The sequence below is a fragment of the Pseudopodoces humilis genome, chromosome 3 (assembly GCF_049639895.1).
Source record: "Pseudopodoces humilis isolate 2021_Gansu_Grassland_sample_001 chromosome 3, ASM4963989v1, whole genome shotgun sequence".
Taxonomy (NCBI): Eukaryota; Metazoa; Chordata; class Aves; order Passeriformes; family Paridae; genus Pseudopodoces; species Pseudopodoces humilis.
The window spans coordinates 15,778,541-15,791,366 of NC_142202.1; the positions used below are offsets into that span (position 1 = coordinate 15,778,541).

A 12,826-nucleotide genomic window follows, 5' to 3' on the forward strand; every position below is an offset into this window, starting at 1 on the left:
AGGAACTCAAAATGCTATTTTTCTTTGGAAAGTTCTCTTTGCTGTGTTTCTGCAGCAGCAGCTCAGAAACAACCCCCTAACACTTTCCCTTAGTTACAAATGCAGAGGCAGATGGTGTCTGATTTACACTTGGTGCTCAAAATCTGACTTGGCTGAAGTAGAAGTTTTCAGAGTCAATATTTTGACTGCCAAAATCATAGGTTGAGATACTTTTGTCCCTGATTAAATATCCTACTTCTTCCTCCACAGAATATTACAGGTTCCCAGCCTGAAATATGTGTACACAACATAAATGCAAGAGAATACAGCAAGAGTGTACAGCAACTTCTAGCAAACACTGCACGTTGTGGTCACAAGCATGGATGTGATGCCTTCTCTATCTCCCCATCTGCCCTGGTGGTAGTAACAACACTTAAGTGTCTGCATTGCACATTGCAACACCTGAAAATTAGCTATGATGACAGAGCAGTTTCTTTCATAACCTGGGAGTCAACTACTATATCTGTGCATCCATGACCACCATGCTGCCCATGCCACAATGGAAAAGCTCTGGACAGGAAGCCTAACTAACAGGAAGGCAGGAAGTATTGCCTAAGGAATGAACAGCACACTGCAAGGCTGTTGACGATGACACAGAGCACATCAAAGCAGCTGAGGGCAGATGACAGCCTGCAGAGCCATCATCACATAAACAAAATTAGAGTTTGTGGGAGCAGCCAGTCCTGCAATATGACAGCATTAAAATTCATATGAGAATGCAGATGGCATTACCTGCCAGGATTGGCCTTTAGGAGTTGGTTATTCGCTCTTGTTATAAATCAGGTACCAGTCATGCCCTGGGAGGACAAGATGTTTTCTGGGACAGCCGCACTTCCAAATACTGATCCGTCCATCTTGCTACAGCCAAGCAGAGAGGGCTACACCTCATAGCAGAAGCCAATTTACAAATGACTTTTGTGCAGAGGGCTTGATCACAGCCAGTGCAGGCAAGCACTGTGCAAGGCAAAACCCAGTGCACACAGCTGAATCACCAGGAAAGCTGTTAGAACTGCATCTTACAACCTAGTTTTTCAGGCAGGAAGGAGAATCTTCAAGCTGCACCCTCCAGTTAGTGATTAAAATGACACCTCAACCTCTGTGGTGCTCTCCTACCCTGCTTCTTTTTAATCCTGCATGCCTTAGTATAAGAGATGGGAAATGCAAAAAGTTTGGCCTACGCTGAGGGCTTTTGTACTTCAGCAAAGCCCAAAGTTTGGTGTTGGTTCCCTCACATTCCCACTGACGCAGACTTACAAGGCAGCTGTCACACACAGCTCGCCTCCGTGTAACAATGTGCAGGGAACTGGAGTTCCCACCTAAGCCAAACCCTTTCCCTTACCCACACCCTGACAGATTGATGTTTTCTAAGCCACCAGGCACCAGATGCTTCCAACATTTGGAACTCAGAAGCATCACTTACAGGATCTTAGCGTGGGCCTTAGTGCTGGTCACCAGCGTTAGGTACAGCTCGTTCTCGTAGTGAGGGATGTCATCACAGTACACAGCTTCTCCACTGGCTTGTTTGGATGCTGAAACATGCACCAGAGGCCTGCCCACCATATCTTCCACAGCCTGCCCCTTGGGCACTTCCTGGAGTAAAACACATGGCTTACTACTGAGGGGATGGAGACACTGATGGGAGAACAAAAGGCATTCTGATACCTTCTAGTGAATGGGATGGGGGCTCAATCCTGTGTGAAAGGAAAGTAAATAAGATGCCACAAGATGTGGCTACACAGAGAGGACCTGTAGGGAAAGAAGTGAAAGGAGTTTGGGTTTTGAAATTGTTATGGAAGGGAAAGGTTTGATTTCACATCTCACATAAGAAAGTTCAAATTCTGAAACTGGACTCTACTGTCAAAGCTGAAGAGAATGGGTTACTTACAGACAAATCGGAAAGAAGATATATCCCAAGTGTGAAGCCTGAGAGATGCCAATAGAGGCAGGCTATAACTGGGGAAAGCAGAAGGGGAATTTCAGTTTGGATACAGAGCTGGCTACAGGAGGAAAAGTGATTTTTATAAAGCTCTCAGCAAGTCTTGGGCAATAGTAAGAAAGAATAGTATTCTAGAGTGAGAAAAGGATTGAGACTCAAATACAAGCTTCATGCATGGCATTATAAAAGTTTATGTGATGACCATACTCAGGGAGACAAGAAGGTAAGCAGCACAGTTTGAGCTTCAGAAAATCCTGCATCTATGTCATGCCGACACTGCTACTTACTTGGAAGAGCTGGGCATTTGCAATGGGATCTTTGTGAAACAGCTCTGTAGCACTGATGTAGTTTGAAGGGACAGGCTCACACACAGTTTTCTGCCAGAGACATATTAAAAAAATCACTTTCTCTTCCAATTCTTTTCCCACTTTCCCTAGTAGCTCAGGATATTTTCCATTCTCCATCTCCCACTTAAGGCAATTCATAATCTACTGAGTTAAATGTAAATGAGGCTCAGGCTCTGTGCCAAGAACAACCACAAAGGCACAAGACCACTTGTAATGAAGCAAATGGGAGAAGTCCAGGAATCATCCTGTGACCCCACAGAGCTACACCCTTCCACCACAAGGTGAGGGTGCTACAAGGAAGCAAGTGGGAAGATACACAAGTCAGTGTTATGCAAGCAGTAGAGTAGCTCTGGCAGCTATTGCAGCATGAATTTTGTTATCAGGTGGCACTTGCTCAAATCTGAACCCTCCCCATGCCTTCCCCACCGAGGCAGCACAGAGGTTCTCCTTCCCCAAATCTGCCTTCCCAAGGAGCACTCACAGTGCCACTCTTGCTCAGTTTCTGGAGGACTGTCAGGTAGAACTTGAAGAAGAAGCTGAGGGTGAGCGTGCGTCGGAAATCCACCATCCCCCCAGGAGCAGAAGGAGACAGATCCATCTCACCCGACAGTAAGCGGCAGGCATCCTGCAGCAGTTTATCATTCCAGTCTCTGCAAGGGAACAAAAGTGACACAGAGACCTTGTTTAGACCTAAATTCACCAGGGCAGACTAACTCTTCTGACACAGAATCACAGAATATGCTGAGTTGGAAGGTGTCCATGAGGATCATCGAGTCCAGCTCCTGGCCTTGCACAGAACACCCCAAGGGTCACACCACGTGCCTGAGATCATTGTCCAAACCCTTCTTGAGTTCTGTCAGCCTTGGTGCTGTGACACTGTCCTGGGGAGCCTGTTCCAGTGCCCAGACACCCTCTGGCTGAAAAACCTTTTTCCTGATATCCAACCTAAACCTCCCCTGACACAGCTTCATGCTATTCCTATAAGTTGTCAAGCAATAGCCATCAGTTCTGTCTGTTCATAGCACATATGTGTGCTTTGCTGTCATCCTGGGCTCATGTTACCTTCCCTGAAGATATGGCAAAGCTATTACAGGACAAAAACACTGATTTTTCCATCCAATTTTAAATGAATCCAGTTTTGTAAGTCATGAACACATCCAGCTTCTGTCCACTTCAACTGATGAGTGAATTTGTCAGGAAAATGGCTCTCTGAATGAGAGAATGACATGGATCTTTAAGGGTAAGTCATACTAGAAGAAGCAAGGCATTACACAAAACACACTGCTGCCGAAGCATAACTATACTTCTTCCTCATTCTCCTTGATATATTTTTAGAGAGGATTTAGGATGTTTCAGATGTTTAAACTGCTCCTGTAAAAGTCAGCACAGTTCCATTAGACTGTTCTTTTATCACAGAAAAATTCCTACCTGCCAGTGAGTTCCTTGCAAGTTTTTAGTGCCAGGATAGTGGTAGGAGCCATTCCTCCATAGCTTAGTTTTATCTCCTCCACTTGGCTTGTGCCATCTTTGAACAGGACTCTCATCCCACAGGTCACAATAGCAATGTCATCCTCACGACGGGAAGCCTGCTTGAAAGCTGAGAAGTATTCACCCTGGAAGACAGGAAATGATTTCTTTATTCTCTACCTTGGCATGCTTTGGAGTGTAAATGTGTACAAGCTGTTCGCCCATCTCTATGTGCATGAACTATTCCAGGGAACAGTATCTGGTTGATTCATAGGGCCAAGCAGGACATGTTTGTTCAGGCAGCACTGTTTATTTTCACATAATTCAATGATTAATTCTAATGTATCAGTTCAGTGGTTGTTACCAAGCCTAGGACTGTGGGGGAAACAAGCTTTGACAGAGATCTGCTCATACATGTCACATTTTTCCATATCTCAAGAGGAAGAACCATGACAGATTGATTGTGCATAAACAAAATTACAGTTTCTCAGCACCTTTTTCTTTCTCCCAGGCTGCTAAGCTGGAAGTCTAATCACTAAAACCCATATCCTAAACCTCTTCCTTTCAGAAGTGTTTGAAACTTGCAAGAGCTGATCAGTAATCACAAATGCCTCTCAGTTCTAAAGCAGACCAGACTAATTAATAAAAGAAAATTTAATCTGTTTCTGGAAATAGAATTCTCAGATATTATCCTGATCTCCATAGAGCAAAGAAATTCTTGTAAATGCACCAACAACTACAGCACACAGAATTCAGCAGCTCTCTTATGAAGAGCGGCTGTAAATATGAGATTAACACTGTGCCAGGATGCACCATGTAATGGTGACACCCTGGAGTCACAGCATGGTCAGTCCTCTCACCTACACTGCAGGTGAGGACAAATTGCTGTTCAGGTATCTTGCAGACAAAGAGGAATCAGATCTGATGTCTTAGCACTGTCCTTCTGGAGAGTTTTCTGACAAGTTTCTTCTCTAATAGCTCAGCCAAGTGACTCCACAAAGCACAGCAGTATGCTTCATTAATTACTTCTAATCTGAAGTGGACAGCAATTTTTTTCATTATCAGATAGAACAGTTTCTCTCCTGTTGACAATGACAACAGTTTCACAAGAGGCCCCTTTTGTGCATCAAGGACTTGTTACTGGAGATATAACTGAAGGGTGTGCTCCATTTCCTGAATTCAAATAATTACTCAGCAACCAGCAGATAATAGCAGAGGAGCATCAATAGCACCCTTCCAGTGAGGACATTCTGCCACTCTGCTTGTTAAAACAATTCACTTTTAGAGAGGAGAAAAAGCAGCCTCCTCTCTTACTGGAGAAATCAAGATATTCCCAATAACATAATTGCAACAAGAGGTCAATATTGCCTTCACTCCTCATAAGACACCTTAATTTTCTTCATTTAGAGTCCTGTGGGAAGAAAGGTACTCATGACTTTTCCTCACTCGGAATGTAGGTAAGTGAACCATCACATCACATGCCTGCCTGAGTCTCTTGGCAAACAACAGAGCATGTTAATTCTTTCTGCTGTTTGGCCAGTCTTACCCTTGGTGTGACAAGTTACATGAATGCAAGGCATAACATCAGTTTCAAAGAAATATAAACAAAAAAAACCAAACAAAAACAAAAAAAAAAATCTGTCTAGCTGTATGCTGAAACAGCCCTGCTTTCATCCATTAGGAAATCAAAGTTGCAGAAAACTTTGCCTGCTACATGCCAGCACCTTTAGACATTCCCTGAAGAACTTCAGCCTCATTATTTGTGAGCAAAGATCAGCCAAGAAACCATGAAGCTAACAGTTCAAAAGTTGTTTTAGTTTTTTCAGATCAGTGAGCTGAATATCACTTAGGGCTGAAGCCACCAAAGCTGCTTGTAAACATTTGTTTGTTTTGTGAAATTGTCATGAGACTGTCATATAGATGGAGGGGTATGGTGTTTTCCATTGGCAACTTCAAACATGTTTTTAATTTTGACAAAACATGATGCGTTTATCACAAGACCAAAGAAGGATTGCTCAGATGGAAAAAGCACCATAAATAAAATATTTTTTTTCCTTTAGTAGTTAAATAGAAAATTTTGAGAGGATAGACAAGGGATTTATTAGTTCTCTCCCATAATAAAATGGCATTTCAAGTAAATCAGTGTTCTTCCAATTATAAAGAAAATGCATCACCGTACTGCAAATCCTTGCATCTTCTGACTTGGAGCCACAAGCCCTAAGAAGGCATTTGCTTCACAAGCAAAAATTACAGTCTGATGTTCTCAGCCCTCAAGGAAAAAGCAAAGTTTTACTTCTTAGACACTGAATCAGTTGTGGTTTATGCTGCTACAGCAGAGAAGAGCTCATTGTTCTGTTCGAAGCAAGTTGTACAGCCCCATTTGAAGTTGCAAGTCCACATGGCCAAAATGCTCTAACAGTCCTTATGGTTTAGATCTTGCAAGACAAGAATGCAGAAACTGAACTTTCCTTTTATCCATACAGCCTTTTCCCCATTCTTTTTCCTGTTTCAGCTCACAGAAATTAAGCAGGAGTCTTTGGCACATTAACTTCCCTCTACATCAGAAATTGCTAAAATCTTTTCTGTTCTACTTTTCAAGCAGAATTTCTACCTCTAGGAACATCACTTTGACACTTTTAATCATTACCAAATGCACTCAAAAAGCTTAAGATAATAAAGTGAAATTTCTCTTCCTTGCACTAGAAAAAATCTTGGGCATACCATACTTTATCATAGAGCCCTGCTCCTCTTGCTTGTGAAAATAGTGTGCTGATGGGTTTTCTCCAAATTATTCACTTGCTTCCTGGTCCTCTTAGGACTACATAAACATTTGGGGGTCAGGAAAAAGGTGGCTAACTTTGAAAACAACACTCAAGTAACAGCATTTTAGTTCCACAGAGAGCGAAGTTTCTTCTTACAAGCTTACCTTTTTGCTGTAGGGTATTTCAACAGAGAGAAGTATTTCTTCAGGCTTAACTATTGTCTTTCTGTAGCCAGTGAAAAACTTCTCATCCATCGTGACAGTCCTTCTGCCCTCTGTAGAGCAAAGGGACATCAATAGTAAATAAATGAAGAATGGCAGTAGTGTGTGGGGAAAAGCCTTCATGCCACACAAATCACTCTTGATATGACATCTGATTTTATTTTTTCACTCTATTTCACCAAATCAGGAAAATCTTTCTCAGATTTACTTTGATATTTATGGAATCTATGACAGCTTCTGCCTACATACTAAATTTTCTTTGCACAGGAATTGATCAAAAATACCTCCTTCCTTCTTTATCTAATTAAAGCTTAGCTTCCAGTTAGTTCATTAGTTTCCAACACTAATGAAATCTCCCTCTTTCTCCTTCCCATAGCCTGCACACAAGCCAGCACTCAGTCCACTGATCAGACAGTCCATCTATTTCAAGGATCCTATTTAAAAAAAAAAAATCATAAGAACAAATAAAAGCTGAGATGCTTGGGTTTCTTCTTCGAAAAAAAAAACCAACAATTTTCAGTCTTCATCTGAATAAATCAGGAGGATTAAAATATGATAGTGACAGAAACTATTTCATGCCTATTATTTTTCATTAGTACACATCTTCAACCAGCTCTTCCCAAGGACATGTCTGCAAGTATACACACAGAACCAGATATTCCATCTGGCACAGAAGTTCAAAATTCTTTAGGAAGACAAACTTAGGTCCAGCTTTAGGACTTTAGCCTCAGAAAGTGTGAAAACACCGAAGACTTAAACTAATAATGTTAATTTCCACCTTCAAGTTTGGCCTGACCTAACAATCCATGGCAGAGAACTGACTGAGTGCTGACTATGCCACTCCCCTCAGTGTCACAGGGAAATGTAAGTAACTTACCTTTTGATACCAAAGTCAATTTGCTTCCACTTGCCATTAACACAGGATTTAAGTCAGAAATTGGGCTTGCTGTCATTATGTTCCCACCAATGGCCTAGAGTGAAAATAATGCATCAGATAAACATTAAAAGTCTAAACAATTTTTGGCCTTTAATTAATTGGGAAAACTGAAGCCTCACAAAATCAGATGCTGTCTCAGACAATATTAACATTTGTCTGAAACATATTTATAACAGTGTTTTGTTAATGCATCAAGTCATATGCTCAAACCTCATATGCACAACCATGCCAAAATTCAATCACTGTAGCTGCTATTAAGGGAGGAGCCATGAAACTGAAAAAGGTATTTTCAGTATGAAACAGGAACCAAAGTTTTTGGCTCCAAAACAAATGTATGGCACAGTGTCTCGTGGAACAAAAGTTCTTGTTTGGTAGGTTGGTTTAACTTCTTGCTTGATATTTTTTTTCTTAGAGCACATGGAGTTTGAATACACCTTCCCCTTTAAAACTAGAAGAAAATTTGCCAGATCTAATACATTAACACTATGACTGCCCTAGTTGTCATGGCAATAATACACACACCTACTTCTTTGAAGTTTGTCCAGCACTCTAAATACCTTTTTCATTAAATTAATCAAATCTCACTAGAGTTCCCCCCATTTGGTGATAACAGCAATGGAAGACCTGGACAACTGCCAAGTTTCCCTTGCTTGCTAGATAGACACCAGCTGAGACCCCACCACTTTCTGGGGTTGATTTTTGTGTGCTGGTTTCTTTCCCAAGGTTTGCAAACGTTCTCTTGTGAGATGCACAGGGCACACCAACACTGCATGAGGCAGGGCAGCTCCTCAGACTGAGCTTTCAACTACAGCCTCTGGTGCTCCAAAGTCACTTACAGCAACATTCCTGATCTGTGGTCCTGCAAACCACCGTAGCTGTTCCAGTACAGCCTGGAAGATCTCTGTTTTGTATGGAGGAAGGTCTGACACCGCTTTTCTCATCACCTCCTCTACTGACTTCAGGGTACAGGCAGCACCAATGGTGACCCCTGTAAACAAACAAAGGAAAAGAATTGTTGTCCAAAATTTTGAGGTACAGAAGGAAAGTTATTGGCTCTGCAAAGCTAGGATGGTTCAAATAGACCTTGAGTTCCACCAGACTATTTATAATACACTGCATGTAAACATCACATCCTCAGAACAAAATTCACCTTTAAATCACAGCTCATGCTGGTGTTGTCTCCCACATGACAGTAACACACCACCCTTTTGCATCACTGTATTATTAACAATATTGGCCTCCTATAGGCCTTAGTTTGTCCTTTGAGAAGTGAACTCCAACTCTTTTCACATTTCCATACTTTAAATATCAGATATTGGGCCACATGCACTAAATTGTCCTAGGCATTTCTATTTGTAAGGTTGGCCCATTTCCAAAATAAAGCTAAAGGCAATGGAATTATAAAATTGTTAAAGTTGGAAAAGACCTCCAAAGATCACCGAGTCCAGCCTCTGACTGAACACCACCACATCAGCTAAACCACAGCACTAAAAGTCACGTCCAGTCATGTCTTGAACACTTCCAGGGGTGGTGACTCCACTACCTCCATGGGCAGCCCAGTGGTAGACCATGCTCTCAAGTGAAGAAATTCTTCCTGATGTCAATATGAACATCTCCTGGCAAAGCTTGAGGCAGTTTCCTCTTCTCCTGTCACTTGTTACTTGGGAGAAGTCACTGACCCCCACCTTGCTACACACTCCTTTCTGGGAGTTGTAGAAAGTGATAAGGTCACCCCTGAACCTCCTTTTCTCCAGGCTAAACATCTCCAGCTCTTTTACATATTACTCACTTGACTTTCTGCACAGGTAATGTATAACACACAGAAAACAATCTTTAATCTGGGGATTTTCCTTCACACCCTCTTTATTATTCTATGGAGTCCCCACTCACCTCACAGGTGTTCTGCCTCTTTTCTTGCTCACCTGTTTCAGTGTGCTGAACAGCATTCATTTCAGGGATCCATGCTGGGGCTATTATCACTGGATATAGCAGGTTCTTTAACCTCATCTCGATACCTTAAGGAAAAGACACTGTTTTGGTACTTGAGTGACACCGCTACTGTTGCACATAATCCTTCAGGAAAGAAAAATACAGTAAACCCTACAACATTTAGTAATTATTTCATGAACCAATTGCTCAAGACAACAGAATTACTGAATATGTCTGAACTCTCCTCCTCAGCATGTATGTTTGCAAAGGTATCTATTTGGTGTGAGAAGGCAGTAAGATTTCACCTCTTGAGAGTTTTCTCACTGAAAAGTCCTTCAAAACTCAGCTTTCACAACTGATTTAATTCGATTATGAGGATATTTTATGCTGCGCCACTTCCCTCTTCTCAAAACTCCACAAAACAGCACAAAGGCCCAGAGATCTGGATTAGCATTTTTTTCAGCTGACACAGCAAAGAATGGAGAAAAACATTCACTGTGAGATTGATCTACCTGAGAAGAAAATCTGTTCCTACATACAACCTGAAAATATCTTTTTAAAAGCAATGACATGAAAGAAGTTTCCATTTGCACTGTTGTCACAAAATACTTCATAGAAGGTTTCCAACTGTTCATAATAAGCATCAGCTCTTTCTCTTACCCACTTCTGTGTTCCCCACAACAAGTTTGGCATTGGGGTACTGGGATTTGAGAGCCACCAGTTCATTGAGAGTTGTGGGCTGGATCCACATCACACGCTCGCCTTTGAAACACATCTGCTTCTGCTGTTTGTTACTCTGGGTCTGCAGAAGGGAATTCAGATAGAGCTCAGCCCCTACATCGAGCCAAGAATCCCTGCTCACATGCTGCCCATGCCTGTGCCACACTGGGCTCCATCTCAGCCAAGTTACTGACAGGGGGCTGAGATATCTACACTGTTGTTGGTAGTTTGCCACCCCCCTTCCTTCTGCTAGCAGTGATTTAAGTCTTTCTCATGCTGACAAAAGTTCTCCCTTCCTGATACTTCCAGGTGCAAGATCTGTGTCAGCAAGCTCCATCTGACCAAGGTTCTGGCAAATGACTGTAGCTTCAGTTGTTTCAATGGGTTTTCCATTCTCATCTCAATCCAAAGATGTCAGTCTTTAGTACTGATGAATTGTAATTACCTGCTAGGCCAGGTTCTGATTTCTCTTTTTAACTACTTCATCCAGTGACTGAAGAAAACGTGAGATCAACCCTTGGGTAGGAGAACGTCTTGGAGAAGAAACAGAGGAGCCCTATCCCAAGCTGAATATATCTTTTACTATGATCTAAGATAACTTACTCATGCTGTAGCTCATTACACATTTAAGCTGGGTACAGCAGCAGATGTAATTAATGATTGAATTTCAGTTGTTAAATGTGAAGGAAGCTGTAAATGCGTCATGTGCTGTATTAGACTCCTGGCTGGGACACATTGTTTAGGGAGGAGGATCCCCAGAAAAGACAGGAATGAAACATGAAGAGAAACTAATCTCTCCTAACTTTTAATGTAATTGTGAGACATTCAACTTTTACTCCTGCTATGGTGAGGGAAGTTTTTTGAAAAGACAACTATTTGTGATACGTATTCAGCTACATCCTGTAGTTCCTACTTCTCTTCCTACACTATAATGGGAACACAGAGAGACAAGCTCATATATCCAATATTTGATGTAGAAGTTCACATCTGACCTAGTAAATTGACATTTGGATTTTAGCTACTGTTCCACCCCCAGACGGGCAGTGACTGGAAAAGAAGGCAACCCAAGAGCAGAGACACATATGGTGAGAACCAGAAAGAAAGCCAGACAAGTGGAGCAGGCACCTGGCCTGCATATTTCTTTTAAACCACCCTGGCTGAAACACCTTCTGTTTTATAAAACAGGGAAGGTTTCATGCCCATGCATTTTCTTTTATTAGCAGCCATTTTTGCCCTGCCATTTCCTCAGGACAGAGTCACTCAAACCTTGTACAGAGCAACTAAACCAACAAATCACTGCCATTTCTTTCTGAACAAACTTACCATTAACTCTGGTGGGAAGATTGGCTCCTGTGTGGGATCCAATGGCTGGAACTCAGAAGAATTGAACAGGCTGGAGGATGTCATTGTCTGTTACAGAGAAAATGCAAATGGCTAGTGACTGAAGAGAAAGCTCTCCACATACAACCATAACTCATTCCTCTTTCTACTCAAATCCCTGTTACTATTTCATAGAGCAAAATATAGCAAACACAGAAAAATGATGCCACATGATTCAGCATTTAATTCAGCATTTAAGGTTCTTCACTTATGTTTTTCTGATTCCCCTGCATGTCTTGTCAGAACCCTCAACCAGAACACACTATGTTTTTGTCTATCAAAAGTGATATTCCTTTCACACTGGCATGTTAAATCATGTCAAATATACCTTTTCTGAGGTATGCTCTTCAGACCATAAAATATAAATTAAATTGCTTTGCATAAATATTGCTAAAATAAAAGCTTGGGCTTTTTTAAAAAACTGAGCTTGGGTATACAATGAGACAGATCTAAGATATTAAAACACCAGAAATAAAGTAAAAACTACCAGTTGAGAGGCACCTTACCACACTGTCTTCTTTTCCATTCATGCAGCAGCCAGGACCATTGGCTTTTCCTCCACAGCAGCCTCCATTCTGAAGAGGAAACAAGCACACTTCAGCCATTCTAAACAGCGTCAGAACACTGCAACTTTTACAGAATACAGTCCTCCCCTTTCATCAATCCCCAGATTTCAGAAATATGCAGTAACATTTTTCATTAATAAACTGCTTGAAAGAAAGGATTCCAAGCAGTCTTAATTGTTGGAGTATTCTATGCAACACCGGATACTTCCTCAAAAACAATCCACAGAAATTCTCTGGAAATTTCTGGTGATGAATTTCATTATATTCTCTGCTTCCTAAATCCATTTTATACTCACACTACCTTATGCACCAATTTCTTCTTTCCCTTCCTTCATTTGTTTTTATACCTAGACTGGTACATACAATGTGATTAACTTTTTCCCTCCAGATATTCCAGAAGATTCCAATTGTACAGTTTTGGAACAAAGGGGAAATTACTTCATCAATGGACGGCAAAGTTTGGGAAAGATCACAGTGGGGAATTTAGACCTGTTTTCACAGAAAGCTGTATCACTTCAATGC

General features: G+C 41.4%; 1 protein-coding gene across 1 annotated transcript in view; it reads right to left on the reverse strand.

Moving 5' to 3' along the window:
• The window catches only part of XDH (xanthine dehydrogenase), a 49,876-nt gene that overhangs the window by 22,051 nt on the left and 14,999 nt on the right, over positions 1-12,826 (reverse strand). The window contains exons 8-18 of the mRNA XM_005523279.3: positions 12,245-12,313; positions 11,682-11,768; positions 10,299-10,440; positions 9,632-9,724; positions 8,546-8,697; positions 7,650-7,743; positions 6,716-6,825; positions 3,751-3,935; positions 2,804-2,972; positions 2,263-2,352; positions 1,460-1,629 (exon numbers count right to left, since the gene is read on the reverse strand). Of these exons, the coding sequence (XP_005523336.3) occupies positions 1,460-1,629; positions 2,263-2,352; positions 2,804-2,972; positions 3,751-3,935; positions 6,716-6,825; positions 7,650-7,743; positions 8,546-8,697; positions 9,632-9,724; positions 10,299-10,440; positions 11,682-11,768; positions 12,245-12,313 (1,361 nt within the window). The remainder of the gene's footprint in view (positions 1-1,459; positions 1,630-2,262; positions 2,353-2,803; positions 2,973-3,750; positions 3,936-6,715; positions 6,826-7,649; positions 7,744-8,545; positions 8,698-9,631; positions 9,725-10,298; positions 10,441-11,681; positions 11,769-12,244; positions 12,314-12,826) is intronic.